Source organism: Scardinius erythrophthalmus (genome assembly GCF_964197995.2).
Source record: "Scardinius erythrophthalmus genome assembly, chromosome: 1".
NCBI lineage: Eukaryota > Metazoa > Chordata > Actinopteri > Cypriniformes > Leuciscidae > Scardinius > Scardinius erythrophthalmus.
The window spans coordinates 4,167,489-4,184,175 of NC_138221.1; the positions used below are offsets into that span (position 1 = coordinate 4,167,489).

Here is a 16,687-nt window from a genome sequence, read left to right on the forward strand (position 1 = left end):
TTAAGTCCTGTTTACAATAGGCTATTGATTGATATGATGTGTTTGCTGCTTATCTACAGAAATGTTATGAATCTAAATAAACTTACATTTAGCCGATGCTTTTATTCACAACAACTTACAATAGAGGCAACAATATTCATCGACTACAATGCCAGTTTTAAAAAGAAGCAAGGAACTAATTTGAGTAAAGAACAACCATCTTTTAAAGTAACATTCTTAAAGGGGTGGTTCAGGATTTTGGACATCGGACCTCATTTCCAAGTTAGCCAGGGTGTTATTTATCAGTGGAGACAGTTTTCAAAAATGTTCATCCAGTCCTTCCAGTTGCTTAGTTCGCTGGTGCTAGGCTAGCATGAGTCAACGGTAACTGCTAGCCTGCCATTAAAAACAGTTTTACCCACTCCACAGTACACCAAAAGTAAATAAATGATAACGCCAGACTATCGATGTAAATGTTTGTTGAGAGAATAATGTTAGAAATCAAACTACTCTTGCATCACGTGTGTGTGTGTGTGGTGGGCGTTCTGGCACAAAATGGCTGCTGTCGCATCATCCAGGTGCAGCTGCACATTGGTGGTGGTTGAGGAGATTCCCCCTTTCATGTAAAGCGCTTTGAGTACCCAGAAAACTGCTATATAAATGTAACAAATTATTATTATTATTATTAATAAAGTTTAAAGGGCAATTTTTTTTCTTTGTCCTTTGCTATTTGGTTAAGTGTTCTTGTTCTAGTCAGTTTGATGTTTCATTTACACCACAAGGCTTCATGAAGTCAGAACAATTAAACAGTTTCTACAAAATAAACGGAAATTATTACTGTCTCCATGTTAGAATTAGGATTTAATGTGACTCATTCCTGCCTCATTAGCAATTAGCATTTGAATGAACAATGACCCAGTGCTGAGGGAGGAAAATGTATCTTGAGTTTATTACCATTGTTTATGAACATTTTCATTTAAAAGTTAATGGCTAAACGTATCTTTACAAAGGTTCACAATGCTGCTGCAGATGCAATATAATGTAGACAACACTGAATAAATACATTTGTCAGGTTTGATACTGATAATTAATCGCCAGACTCGCGCATCCTCCATGTTTGTAGTTTTTTAGCACCTTTTCACTCGTGTTTGTAGTTCTAACCGAATCCTCGACCAACGCGCGATGGGTTGTGGGCAATATTAGCCGTATCTTTGGAACCAGCATACTACGATTTGGGATACTAATTCTGTTTTCTAAGACTGTTTAGGGCGGATAGTTTGCGATTTGGGACGCAGCGTCGAGTCTTCTGAGGTGAGGAGAGCAGTTCACGGTATTTCTAATATTTATACAACCATCACACACACTTTATACAGTTTGATTAAGCGACAGGCTCATTTCTGTATTGTTTTCATCGATCACAGCGATACTTGGGTGTCTTTTCTGGCGTCTTCCTTCTGAAATAAACATTTAGTGCAGCAGCAGCGAGCATGAGGAGAATATGTTGAGTTCATTCAGACCTGAGCGATGTTGTGTTCGTTTGTGTGATTGTCTCGATGTTTGGAGTGAGAACTGAATGTCAAGAGTTTTAAGTTTGTGATCTGTGAGGGGAACTGATGTGCTTTGTGATGCTCTTTTCATTTTTAAATGTTTAAAATCAAACCAGATTTAGATTCATGTGGACATATTATGCTGCTGTATTTATTTCTCTGTAGTGGTTGATGGAGATGAGTGTCATTGTTTTTGTGTTGATGTTTTATCCATGTCATATCCATGTGAGAAATAACAGTATTGTCTTTCAGTAGAGTAGTTTTACAGGCTTTTATCATTTATCCTGATTTAAATAATGTGTTTCTAACAGCAAACACTCAGAATAAAGTGAGATGATCTGCTGATGATCCTGAATGGCTTGTTGAATGAGTGTTGATAGTCTGAGGCTCATCAATATTAACAGATTTGCTGAAAACAATCTTTATTTCATGACAATAGTTCCGGTTGAACGGGGTGGATTGGGATCCACTGCTGCTTCAATGTATATGTAAATGAGTGATTATCATCAAGGTATTAATCAATATTTTTCTTTCTATATATCACATGAGTTGAATGACTTCTCTGGAGATTTTTATTTGGTTATTGAAGTTACCAGTGTGATTACTGAAATGTTATTTGAATGTAACAGTGCTTGCCTATGGAATAAATAGGCAAGCACTGTTACTACATTCAAATATCAATGCTTCCAGAAATTAAATAGGGACTTGTTTTGTGTTTGAGAAAGGTCTTCAACGTGTTAAAACACATAGGGGTCATTGAAGTCTATAGTTTAAAGGACCATTTCTCAGTTAAAGCCTTACTTTCCAGTTAGACTAAAATGTAGCTTTTCTTGAGAAAGAACGCATTATCTTGATGTTTTGAGACAAGACTCCTGTTTATAGTTAGAGCCTGGCCAAATCCGACCTTGGAAAAGATGTGTGTCGGTGTGTGTGTTAGTCTTCTTGCTTACAGGTTAAGGAACCACTGGCATTGTTGGAGATTTACTGAGTTGTTGTTGTTCGGGACATGCTGGCACCCAGCAACCCAAATCTGCGACCTGGAAGGTCACGACGTGCCTGACTTCAGGGTCCGAGTGTCAGATGCATAATCTATGGAGATATGCTTCAGTCTATCTGTATATGTGTGGAAAATTACTATGTTTATCTATTTCTTAGCCAATGAGAATCATTCAGCCTGTAAGCAATGACGTAGCTTAGACCTTGGAAATGGTGTGCTTTAATCTTTGTAACTGTAAGCGGGGCAGCCTACGAACTCCTGTGTGAGTCTTGAAGCTGAACTTCTGCTGATGAAACTGCAAACTATCTTTAGTAAAACTTTTATTCAATTTTTTATAATTCTGACTCCGGGTCTTCTTTCAAACATCTGGGCCTTGGGTCCTAAACTGTTAACCCCTAACACTGTTTTCTCCTCATTTATTATGCTGATGTCTTCAGATCTCCTGTAAATTGACACTTAAAGCTCATTTCATTGGTGTCAGCAGACGGAGGGGATTTGTTGGCTACTATATGTATGTTTATTTCTGTGTTTATGATTTTAACTGTTTTTCTTAACGTTTATTTATATTAGGAATAATTTTTATTATTTATATTCTTTGCTTTATTTCTAGATACCTGTATTTTAATGAAGAAGCAGAATAATGTAAGGATTAGCAATAAATTAGATGGATGTCTAACAGACATAGACAGACATAAATGCTTAGAAGTGTCATGTATTATTAAAAAATTTTTTTTTTAAAAATTTGATATTTTTGATTTTGGCAGATCAGCTCCTCCCACGCTGGAATACATCATCAGAGAAGCTCCTCCCACTGCAATCACCTCATCAGTGAAGCTCCTCCCACAGTAATTCTTCAATAAATGCTGTAAATTCCCTTCAGCTACAAGTGAAGACGAGCATCAGAGAATCAGGAAGAGCTGAAATCTGCAAAGACTGAGTTTATTAAAGACGACAGTGAGAACATGAGTGATCCAGAACCCTGCAGAATGAAACACACTGAAGATCCTGAAGAACAAAGAGGTTGGTGTTTATTCCTTATTCATTCATGATGCTGAAGAACATTCATGTTAGAAACATTCAAGCACTTCATCACATTTAGATAAACAGTTCAACTATGAAATGGTACAGAATAATAAAAAGACAATGTATATTACAATGTGCAGTTTTTTTTCAAGTTCACAGGCTCCAGACTAGCATCTGAGGGCAGCGGCACTGGAGCCACTGAGTTCTGCAGAGAGTATCTGGGGCTCACAATAAAGCACTAAGCTTAATTTAGGGTGTAGATGACATTAACTTTAATTATTATCATTCATAATGTTTTAATATGAATTAAAAGCAAAATGAGTGAAAAAATCCAATAATCATACTGTTTACAGTGGTAATTTATTAATTATAATTTAATTTAAATAACATTTTTAGTTTTAGGGGAATCTTTGAAGGATGAACAAAAAAATGTGTTATCACGTTAAAAATAACACAAAATATTATAGTTTTGAAGTGCTGGAAGAAGATGTGTAGTACTTGTAAGCCTTTGACTATTTCTGTCACAATTCATGGTTCCCTTTCGAGTGGTCTCTCGTATTGCGTAAGGCTAGCTTACGCTATGGGAAAACCTCCTTTTCTCGAGAATATTGAAGCAAACTTTTTAAAAAAAAGTTTTTTTTAAAGACTCGGTCTTTCTCCAGCGGTGTCCCTCGCCAGTCCTGTTTACACTGGCCGACCAGCGCCCCTCTCTGCGAGCGGCGGACCTCATGTCGTTCGGGGCTTCGGACGAGGAGGAAGAGTAAAAAGATGACAGCCTTTCCCTTGCGGCTTCGGACTGCGACGACTGGGCGGGGTCCGTTTCCGGCCCCCCTCCGTCTGACAGTGCTTGTGTGTAGGTGTGCAAACTTTATAGCGGGCAGATGACCTACATATGACACATGGAGAAAAGAGCTCCTTCCTTGCTTTATTTGTGTCGCCGTGAAAATGGTGTATATTTGCAGGCGAGCGTGCTTCACGGCAGACTCGTTGGCTGCGGAGTTTACATTTCCAGCCGCCTGAACAGAGGGAACTGGGGAATGTCTGAAGGATTTTCGAGAGATTGGTCCGGCCTCGGCGGGACTCGAATTCTCTTTTTCTTCCTGTGGCTAGGACGGCTTACGAGGCTCGGGGTCCAATGCAATCCTGGGTGGGGGACCCCGCCTCTCAGGGAACGGAGCGCATCTAGCAGAGCGGGAGAGGCGATGGACTTCAGCCGCTGGGCGGGGGCTGGGTGACCGGCGGCGCTGACTTAGGCTGCTGTTGAGGAGGCTTCCTTCTGGTCTGGCAGCTCAAAGCCGAGCTGGAACGTTTCGGAAGGAAGTGTCTCATCGCCTGTGATGCTTTCTGCGCCTCCTTGTAGCGCTTGGAGAAGCTCTTAATGGCCGGGCCAAAGAGACCGGAAGTGGAGATGGGGGAGTCCAGGAAAGCCGCCCTATCTGCCTCCTTCATATCCGTTGAGTTCAACCACAGGTGCCGCTCGAGCACCGTTAGGTTGGCCATGCTCCTTCCGATGGCCTGGGCTGTAGACTTCACCTCGCCCCGTAGCTTTTATCTTTAGCACCGTCAACGTTGGAGAGCGCTGAAGAGAAAGAAGGCCATTATGATGTGTGCGCCCCTACACATAAACACTCCCAGATAGGCACAGACAGGGGGCATGGCAGCCATAACAGCGTTTCACGCGCCGGTAGCCGACAAACCACTGGGAAGGAATGACTTCATTGTGTGTTTTCTCAAGGGCGCTAGGAGGTTAAACCCTCCGTGCCCCCTGTCTGTGCCTATCTGGGACCTCTCTAAAGTCCTGGAGGCCATGAAGGGTCCCCCATTCGAGCCACTTCAGTCTGTGGACCTGAAGTTGCTCTCGCTCAACTGCTTTTCTGCTGGCGCTTGCCTCAGTCAAGCGAGTGGGCGATTTACAGGTGCTATCTATGAACGCCTCCTGTCTGGAATTTGGGCCAAATGACTCCAAGGTCATCCTTAAACTTAGGCACAGTTATGTTCCTAAAGTGCTCTTCTCCCCATTCAGAGCACAGGTAACTTCCCTGCTGGCTCTCTCCTCGCCAGATGATGAGAGTGATGCGTATTTACTCTGCCCCGTAAGGGCTCTCAGGATTTATCTGGAGCGTTCTGCCTCGTTTAGGCAGTCAGAGCAGCTCCTTGTATGCTTTGGCGGCTGCACTAAAGGTTTAGCCCTCACAAAGCAGAGACTGACGCGCTGGATAGTGTATGTTATCGCGCTAGTTTATAAGTCCAAAGGCCTTTGCCCCTTGGGCGTTAGAGCTCACTCCACTTTGTGGGCCTGGTCCAGTTGAATACCCATTGAGGACATTTGTGCAGCGGCTGGCTGGGCCTCGCCGTTCTCATTTGTGAAGTTTTATAACTTGGAGGTACCCACCTTACAGGCCAAGGTTCTCTCACTGTAAAAGTGTTAAGCACCCCCTCCTCCCTCCTTATGACCATGAACTACGGTTCCTAGTTATCCAGTATATGAAGCCCATCTAGAACTGGCTTATATTAGGATCATGCTTCCCTTGTGGTTCATTCATATGCCTTGGGTTACGGTAGGGCGAAGTTAGCATGCACAGCGTTTTTGAAGGTAAGCTAGCCTTACGCAATACAAGAGACCTCTCAAAAGGGAACTACTTGGTTACGTTTCGAAAGGGAACTACTTGGTTACTAACGTAACCTCAGTTCCCTGAGGTGAGAAAACGAGTATTGCGTAACCCGGCGTGCTACTGTGCTAGGATCAGGGGATTGCTTCAGTCGTTTAAAACCTGGAGCACCTAGGTGAGGCACGGTGCCTAGGCGAGGCACGGAGGTATATAGCCTCTGACCATACCCATACTGGTGGGTTCTGTTGGCCAGGCGCCCTGATTGGTTCTCGTGTCAAAGCCGCCTCGCCATAGGTTCGTGAAGTTGCCGCAGCACAGCCAATGACCGCTCTCGCACTCAGTTGTGCTCAGTGCTTGTTTTTAAAAAAGTTTGCTTCAACATTCTCGAGAAAAGGAGGTTTTCCTATAGCGTAAGCTAGCCTTACGCAATACTCCTTCCCTCATCTCAGGGAACTGAGGTTACGTTAGTAACCAAGTAGTTATGGTTAGTTACTACATTAGCCTAAATCCATGGTGAATGTTGCTGATTTGTGGACTGAAAGCCTTCTATAAGTGTTTCTCTTGTTTCCACGTCAGTGCTGTTTGATCTGATATCTATGGGTTAGGGCGAGTTAGGGAACTCTGCGTCGAATCGAAATGTTTCTCACTGGATCTCGCAGCGATGATGTTAGAAATTCTGAGGCGAATTCAATGGATTTTTTCACTGGATCTCCAGAGTCTGGATCTCCTAGTAACAGTGTTGTGTGATCGAGATCGGCCCGCATCTGGCAAGTTCGGGGCGCTGCGCTGTCTATGATTGGTCCGAACTAATAAATGGTCAGGGAAGCATAAATGAGTAGGGCATTTTCATTCCACTTTCATTTTGTTTGCATTTGCTGCTCGGCAACGCCATGGTCGCACCAGCGCGACCTAAAAAATATTTGGTCGCACCGGCAGGAAAAATGGTCGCAAAAGGCGATCAATTGGTCACAGTCTGGAGCCCTGCTGTTTTTTTTGTGTTTTTTTTTAACAAATGGTCAGTAAACGGAGGTTTGAGAATTTTATATTGATTGTCAACATCAGATCAAGCTAAATACTATTTGAACTGTTTTATTTTAAATAATCAGTAAACACCAAGTTACTAATAAAGTTGTATTTGTCAAATATCATATGCTATTCATAGTTATAGAGATTCTTCTTAGAGTAACTTTGGTAACAGGGATGATGAATACAGTCAGTACTACAGTTTGTGTAAAAACTGAAACAATGGATTGAGATTATTTTCTTGTCCTCCCATAATCTAATAGAAAGAGCCCAGATGATGTCACTTCCTGTGTGTCACAGTTTTAAGAAATAATCTGTTTTTTTTAAAAGGAGGAAAATCATGTCAAAAGTAACAGGATTGAGTGAAACATGTACGGTAGGACATGGGTAATGCTAATAAACGCTTGTGTTATTTCTCACAGGGTAATTCACTTGAGCTTGTGTTTCTGGTGTCCAACTTTCACATGCGCATGAATGGAAGTCAGTGGAAGGAAAAGTCTAGTGTGAACGGCCATAAATAATTAACGGTTTTAGTCAAATAAATATCAATCTCAAAGTTGGTGTAAAAATGTGGCAGTAATGTATATATTAATGTTAATATCATGTTAGATAATTGTGTCATTTACCAAATATATTTAATAGTTCTTGCTAAAGAAACAAGGGATTTGCCTATGTTTTAAAAATAATAATTGGAAGATAAATTTACCTCATTCATGAAAAGTTTCAAGGACATATAATCTATTTATAAAAAGGCATCAAATTATCATAATATTTTATAACAGTTGTCTACTTTCTACTAGGGCTGGTCCGAATACCATTTTTTGAGCTTCGAAGCTTCGATAGGAATTAACATAGAATATTCGAAGCTTCGGAGGGAGGGGGCTGAACATATTATTCTCTCTAATAAAGGCAGGAATCTCTATGTGTCTGTCTGTTTGCATTTAGATGATTTATCTTGCATTTTGAACCGTTCATCAAATCGACTTCCCGAGTGCAGTGTCACATTTGGTGCAATATAGACACGCGAGACGTGACACGTTCAGAATTAATAAACTTTTAATACAGAACAGCGCGAGCGGGAAGCGCGAGCGGGAAGCGCGCGCGCCTCACGCACATGGCTCCGAGAACGGACACTGCACTAGTGATACAAAACACAGCCTAATTTTTTCCTGAGTAACAAATAACTCTCAGATCAGAAATCAGCAGCACAGTAATTACTGACACAGTAAAGGGTAGGCTAATATATTGTTTCTATTCTATTTCCACAATGTCAAAGCAACGCAGCTTATAGCCTACAAGCTCAGGCATGCACTTCTGCCCATACAAACTCCGCTGTTCTGCGCTCTAAAATAAGAGTATTGTATTTCGCCCAAAAATGCTAAAAAAATAACCGTGTGAGAGCGTTTTAGGCTATATCATGTTATAGCCAGATATGACGACGTTTACAGCACGCGTCACCGCAGATCAGAATCTATTCATCAAGCCAACGTGCAAACTATCGCAAATCAAAGTGAAAGTGGGCTTTAACACACAATCAACTTCATTAAAAGTAAAGAACCGAAATGATCTTACCAGGGCTGTTGCCGCTCTCTTATTGCGGTCTTTGATTTAGAAATTTTAGCAGCACGATCAGTAAAATGCAGCTTATCTGTTGCTGGTGACGTGCACTCCATCACATCTGCCTATAGCGCGGGATTTGAAGTTCGGATTCATATCCGTTTTGCAAAAACACATTTATGTGTTCATTGTTCATATTGATAAATCAGAGAGAGCTATCCGATCTGAGAAAACGCATGACAGCCCCATTCAAGCGCGAATGGGAACCGTTTCTAGGGGGATGCCAGGTGTGAAAAAAAAATAAAAAAATAAAACGAATATTCGAATGTCAAATTTGAAAATCGAATACCAACCCACCGAACGAATATTCGAATACTCGAATATTCTGGTACAGCCCTACTTTCTACTATTACATCAGGGCTCACTTTCATGTCCTTCACTTTATATTTCTCTCTTTAAATTATTTTGATGAACTGAAAATGAAATTAATAATTTTGTCTTTGATTTCAGACCTGAGTGAAGAACTGAGTGAAGTGAAGGAGGAGAGTGAAGAACTGAGTGAAGTGAAGGAGGAACATCATGTCCAACCTGGAGGAAAACCTTTGAGTCGTTTAAAGACTAAAAAGACATTGTTAAAGAAAAGAAGAGCCAAGAAATCTTTCACCTGCACTCAGTGTGGAAACAGTCTCACAACCAAACAAGATCTTAAACGTCACATGAGAGTTCACACCGGAGAGAAGCCGTTCTCATGTGATCAGTGTGGAAAGAGTTTCACAGCCAAAACAAGTCTTGAACGTCACATGATGATCCACACCGGAGAGAAGCCGTTCACATGTGATCAATGTGGGAAGAGTTTCAGTCAATTATCATCCCTTAATCTTCACAAGAGGATCCACACCGGAGAGAAGCCGTTCTCATGTGATCAGTGTGGCAAAGCATTTCTTAGGTCATCACACCTGAAGAGACACCTGACAGTTCATATGAAGGAGAAGCCATATTCATGTTCTGTGTGTGGAAAGGGTTTTTCACAGCTGCAATATTTACACACACATCAGAAAACACACACTGGTGTGAGAGAGTACATGTGCTTTGAGTGTGAGAAGACTTTTATTACAGCAAACAGTTTAAAACTGCACCAGAGAATTCACACTGGAGAAAAACCTTACAAGTGTTCACACTGTGACAAGAGATTCAGTCACTCAGGACATCTGAAAACACATGAGAGGATCCACACTGGAGAGAAACCGCACATGTGTAATCAGTGTGGAAAGAGTTTTGCTTTTAAACGTGACATGAAGCTACACATGAGGATCCACACTGGAGAGAAGCCGCACATGTGTGATCTATGTGGGAAGAGTTTCACAATCAAACAGCAACTTGATATTCACATGATGATCCACACCGGAGAGAAGCCGTTCACATGTGATCAGTGTGGAAAGAGATTCTCATGCAAAAGTTATCTTAAGAGTCACATGAGGATCCACACCGGAGAGAAGCCGTTCTCATGTGATCAATGCGGCAAAACATTTTTTAGGTCATCAGAGCTGAAGAAACACCTGACAGTTCATACGAAGGAGAAGCCGCATTCATGTTCTGTGTGTGGAAAGAGTTTTTCACAGCTGGTTCATTTACATACACATGAGAAAACTCACACTGGTGTGAGAGAGTACATGTGCTTTGAGTGTGAGAAGACTTTTACTACAGCGGACAATTTAAAACGGCACCAGAAAATTCACACTGGAGAAAAACCTTACAAGTGTTCACACTGTGATGAGAGATTCAGTCATTTATCACATCTGAGATCACATGAGAGGATCCACAGCAGAGAGAAGTCGCACACGTGTGATCAGTGCGGGACGAGTTTCTCCTTTAAAACTCACCTGAATCTGCACATGAAGATCCATACAGTGGAGAAACCACATCACCTCAGTCTGAGATCACGGTAAGTAGTTTATTTTCATGTGCTGAGCAACAAAGTCTCTTCTGTGTAAGTTAGACACACAATCACCCTATAGCCAAATCTCTCCTCTCCACCTATAGCCGGTGTGTGGTGAGCACAGGACACTTTGTTGATTGATTGATATCTATTAAACGTACAGTATGTAATTTTGTTCGCCGCTAGAGGTCGCTAACCTCTTACAATAACAAAGGCGCAGTTTAATGACGCAACGTTTGCTAAGAATTATGGATCTTGTCGTCAACGTCAAGCCGACTGATATAATAATGTTTATGGACGAGTAAATACATCAATGTTTTTATCATGACTGTGATATGAAGCAATAGAGCGTCTGGCGCGAGTGATTTCAATGTTAAGACGCGGTTACACGCGTCTGGAGGTCTTGCGGCGCGAATGAGGCATTTAGCGTGGCGCAGTGGATGCGAATTCGCCTCATTCGCGCGTCCACTTCGCTTCAAACTTTTGCTTTTTACACGCGTCATATTGTTAACAAACTTTAGCGGGTTTTTTTTTTTTTTTTGTAACCGTTTCTTTGAAGAACATGACTGTAAATATGAACACAAAATTAAATGTGACATATAGAAAAAGATTATTGGCAGTCATGTTGCCTCTGAAGCCGGTGTATGCAGGTACATTTCTCATTCCTCCTTCGTTTGAAGTGTGGTCCCGAAAAATCTTCGTTTTAAGGACCACCAAACCAGAAGGAACACACAACAGAGCTTCATCATGGACACTAATAATAATTAATAAACTAGTGATTTATGTCAGTGTCGACTGCAAACAAAGTTGGCGATGCTGACTCACCATCCTCGCAGCACTTATAGCTGGTGAGTCCCATGAAACTAGTGCTCCTCGACAGGTAGAGAAACAAGCCGATTGACTTACAAATCGATGGCACAAACAGGGAGCGAGACCCAAAGGCACTCGAGACATCAGATTGTCACGAGCATCACAAATTACCGCAGTAGCTTCCTCTACCCCAGATACAGCTCTGACAAGGATTGCAAACACTGGTCTCCTACCACCGCCTATACATCTTGAGAACAGATTTGAAGTACTAATGAATGTAAATGAGGAATCCCCAAATGTGATGAATGTGATCGAACACAGACTGAATGGGCCAGTAGCTAACACTGATGCTAACTGGCGCTCAAGGTCGAGCAGACAGCGGCACTCAGCTCAGAGCGCAGCCGAGCCCAGGACTCTGATAGTGGACAGAGTAATCAGAAACATTAGCAGCAGGGACACAACTACGTGCTGCCTTCCACAAGCAACAACTTCTGATGTAAACAGGGAACTTCAGAACATTCTGATGAAACATAAGACTGCAAATCGACTCATCATACATGTGGGGAAGAATGATATTCATAAAGAGCAGTCAGAACTCCTTAAGAAGGATTTCAATGAACTTTTTGAAACACTTTAAAGACTGAAAGTTCAAACATTCATCAGTGGACCTCTCCCAGCAAGAGGAACAAACAGGTTTTCACGGTTGCTTGGGCTTAATACATGGCTGCAAATAAAACCCTGCAATATAAAAGGAGCGAACTAAATTGACCATTTCAATCTTTTCTGGAGTCAGAGACAACTGTTTCATCGGGATGGCCATCACCCAAACAAACTTGGTTCAAGAGTGCTAAAGGACAATATCTACTTCTCCCTCAATCATCCTTCTGCAGTGTGTGCCAATCTAAACAGCACACACACACCTGGACACAGTATGAATGACCACATGACTTCACTTGAGCAGCAAAATGGACTTCCAATTCCACTAATGGCAACATAGTTTTCTAGTCTATTTAAAATAATGTTGTGGTCAATGGTGTCAAACGCAGCACTAAGATCGAGTAACACTAATAGAGAGATACAACCACGATTGGATGATAAGAGCAAATCATTTGTGACTCTAACGAGAGCAGACAGACAAAGATGAATTAATGATATTAAGAAGAGGATCTAGGACCTCTGGGAGCATCTCTTTTAGTAGCTTAGTCGGTATAGGGTCTAACATACATGTTGTCGATTTAGATGATTTAACGAGTTTAGTAAATTCTTCCTCTCCTATAGCAACGGATGAATCATATTTTTCCTCAGGGAGACTACAATGCACTGCCTGATGCGATACTGTAGTAGACGGTTGCATAGTTATAATTTTCCTTGATATTATCAATCTTATAAGTAGGGGTGTGCGATATGACGATTTTTGATCGTAGACGATTAAAATGTCTCCACGATCTGCTTTTGAAGAAATATTGTAGAAAGAAAGAAAGAAAGAACAAGAAAGAAAGAAAGAAAGAAAGAAAGAAAGATGAGGGGAATTTGTTTTGCACTCAAGGGAGCCACATTGAACATTAACACAGATAACATTGAAGATACAGTAAAACAAAACAACCAACAACAACACAGCAATAGTGATAACATACAATCATCAATCCAATCACTGAAATGAATCAATAAATAATTTATAATAATTAATAATACACATTTAAAAATGTCTATGTGCCTGTGTCTGATCTGGTCAGTAACTGAATGCTCCTCGGCACAAATGATGTAATGGCACTGATGTAATAGTATCGTGCATTCTTATTCTATCAGTTGCTGTTCTGGCGCCTCTGTCCTATACTGAACAACGCGTCGTATATTCACATAAAAAGTTAACGCAGTGCAACGGGACACTGCAGTTCACAAAAGTTCATAATTTGCTTTAATGCCTTGTCGGTTAAACATTTAATTTGTATGCTGATCTCATTATTTACGCACTCTAATGTTGTTCCAATCCTCTATTAATTTCCTTCTAATATTTTCTAATATTAATATTTAGAAGAATGTGGCTATCCAAACAGTAGCTGGTCGTCATTGACTTCCATAGGAGAAAAATATACTATGGAAGTCACTGGGGTACATCAACTGTTTGGTTACCCACATTCTTCCAAATAACTTTTATTTTCAACAGAAGAAAGAAACTTATTCGAGTTTAAAACAACTTGAGAGTAAATTATGACAATTTGAATTTTTAGGAGAACTATCTCTTTAATGTTAATAAAACAACAAAATGCAAAGAGAAAATCACTCACTGCTCTTGACTGATAACTTTAAATAATAGCTTTAATAAGTGTCAATGTATAATTTATACAGTTAAGTCTATGTTTTGTTTTATTTTCATGTTCATTTAATTAGTTTCTTCAGTGCTACTGTTAAATACACCTACTGTAGCTGAAGAAATAGAGCAGTTTATTTAATTTGTATGTTAAGTTGTGTATGTGTAATGTGTATCTTTGATCTTAATATTTAATAAAGAAAATAATGACAAATATTTTTATCTTCGCCCCTGTCTGCCATTCTTTTTTATTTTATATTTTGTTACCTAAGGCTTTGTTTTTAAAATATAGACATTAGTTTGGCTCACTCAGGGCGGGTCTACGCTAAAACTGCAGTGTCCGTCAAACACCATGTAAAAGTGAATTTTACATATCAGGTGTCCTTTAAGTCACATGATCAATCTCACTATTTTTTAAACATGTGATTAGCCTAGTTCAGAGTCTGAAATATTAATTATTCCTCTCGCATCATGTCTGTTAGAAATGAAACTTGTTTGTTTTTAGCAGAACTGCCAGAAAGCATCCGGAAGGAGAGGACAGAGAGAACGCCAGTGATCCAGAACCTGCAGAATGAAACACACTGAAGAACAAAGAGGTTGGTGTTTATTCTTGATTCCTCATTCATTCATTATGATGAAGAACATGCTGATGCTCACCAGATTTACATTGTTTCATATCCAAACTAGTGATTTATAACACAAATCATCTTCATGACATTAAAATAGAGTGTAATTGTGCACAGCAGTTGTTGACCAGATTTGATGGGATTGAAGTGTCTATTGAAGACTGAATATTGACTTTGAGCTTCACTTTTCATGTCACATTTGTCTTTCATTTGAAATCTCACTTGATTTAATGTTTATTTTAGATATGATGGACATGAACAAGAAAGTAATAACAGAAGCCAAAAAATATGTCTCCTGCCCTCAGTGTAAAAAAAGAGTTTCACTGGAGCCTCCTTTCTGAAATCACTTCTGCCTTCTCATTCTGAAGAAGAGCACTGGAAAAACACACCGGAAAAAGCTTCCATGTTCAGGGAGCTGAAGAAGAGGCCGTAACACTTTCAACAGAGACATGAATCTGAAGTTAATTTTAACTTGTTCATTGTGTGAGATTGTCTCTGTTCTATTCACTTTTAATTAAACTAATTATCATTTTATCAACAGCTTATTGTTATTGTCCAATTTTATTTGCATCAGGAATAATTTCACAATTTTCAGTTCTGAAAGCCAAGTGTTATGTTTGCTTCTGTGGGGATTTTGGGGATATTTCATTTAATTAATCAATCAACAATACTATTGATCAGCATTACCAAACGTGGACATTTTCCACTAGATACAAACATTGATGTATTATTTTAATTTAAAGGACAATTCCGGTATTTAACACTTTGAGTCTATTTTGTAGTTTGTTTTGGATGAACAAGAGTGGGGAGAAAGAAATTTTCACAATGGTTCCTGTATCGACTTTTTGACTATTTTAGAATTGCCCATGACCGCTTTAGAATGGGAGTCAATGGCCATGCACAAACATGTCCTTAAAACAACCCTTAACGTTCGTTTTCAAAACTGTGCAACTCACCGAGTGGTTCAACCTTGTGCTCACTATACAACAGTGGGTAATGGTCACACAAGACGACTCAGCAGTTTTGAAGTGTTTCTATTGCAGCGACTTTTTCTTGTGCATGTTCTGCAGACAGGGTGACCATCCTCGATTAAGTTTCCCTCAGGACTTTTGTTAAAGCCAAAATATGACCACACCTCAGAATTGGTCCTCTTAAAAGGCTGAAAAATCTTCCGAACACGGTCACTGCCTTCCGACGTTTTTGAATAATAAAATAAAATGAAAAAAACATTGCGCGCTGCACGCCTGCATCAGACATTTTTGCTGGCTGAACAGGATTAATAGTGAGTTATTAAAATCGCGATAATCAAACATGGTTTTAATGATAATTAAATTTTAAACGATATTACTAACCGTCAGTACATTTTATCGTGGTTTATAGTTAAACCGGTAATCGTCCCATCCCTACTCCTGAACAGATGCCAAAGTTCTGATTTTTCAGCTCGGGCATCAGATGCGTGAATGCACAAGAAGCACCAGATAAAATCACTCGCGCCAGACGCTCAATTTGCCTCTTTCGTGCGAACTGGCTGTGTAAATGATGCAAAATCGCGCCTCATTTTAATATTAATTTAAAACTAGTTAAAGCCACGGACACTCTACACTTTGAGCATGTGAAAAAATTTCTACAGACACTGCAATGGTTGTGATATGACGTCACACTCTGGGTAGAGTATGTGAAAACTGTACTCAAGTAAAAGTACTTTAAAAATATTTACTCAAAGTAAAGGTAAATTAATAATCTTAATAGTTACTTGAGTAAGAGTAAAAAGTATCCAATGAAAAAAATAACTACTCAAGTAGCTAGTTAGGCTACTTCGGATCATATATAGGCCTATGTATGTATGTACAGTGGGGAGAACAAGTATTTGATACACTGCCGATTTTCCAGGTTTTCCTACTTTCAAAGCATGTAGAGGTCTGTGATTTTTATCATAGGTACACTTCAACTGCGAGAGACGGAATCTAAAAAAATCCAGAAAATCACATTGTATGATTTTGAAATGATTAATATGCATTTTAATGCATGATTTAAGTATTTGATCATCTACCAACCAGTAAGAATTCCGGCTCTCACAGACCTGTTAGTTTTTCTTTAAGAAGCCCTCCTGTTCTCCACTCATTACCTGTATTAACTGCACCTGTTTGAACTCGTTACCTGTGTAAAAGACACCTGTCCACACACTCAATCAAACAGACTCCAATCTCTCCACAATGGCCAAGACCAGAGAGCTGTGTAAGGATATCAGAGATAAAATTGTAGACCTGCACAA

At 40.1% G+C, this 16,687-nt stretch overlaps 1 protein-coding gene across 6 annotated transcripts; it reads left to right on the forward strand.

Moving 5' to 3' along the window:
- Positions 1-1,176: 1,176 nt before the first annotated feature.
- On the forward strand, positions 1,177-14,954 carry LOC308692120 (uncharacterized protein). Of its 6 annotated transcripts, none has more exons than XM_081367870.1 (5): positions 1,177-1,290; positions 3,288-3,543; positions 9,246-10,677; positions 14,295-14,385; positions 14,659-14,954. In XM_081367870.1, the coding sequence occupies exons 2-4, from the start codon at positions 3,486-3,488 to the stop codon at positions 14,362-14,364; spliced, it is 1,560 nt and encodes a 519-aa protein (XP_081223996.1). In that variant the 5' UTR covers positions 1,177-1,290; positions 3,288-3,485; the 3' UTR covers positions 14,365-14,385; positions 14,659-14,954. The 6 variants fall into 6 exon arrangements, with proteins under 6 accessions (XP_081223996.1, XP_081223998.1, XP_081223999.1 ...); XM_081367872.1 differs by having other exon boundaries at positions 14,721-14,951; XM_081367873.1 differs by having other exon boundaries at positions 14,298-14,385; positions 14,659-14,951.
- The last annotated feature ends 1,733 nt before the right edge of the window (positions 14,955-16,687 follow it).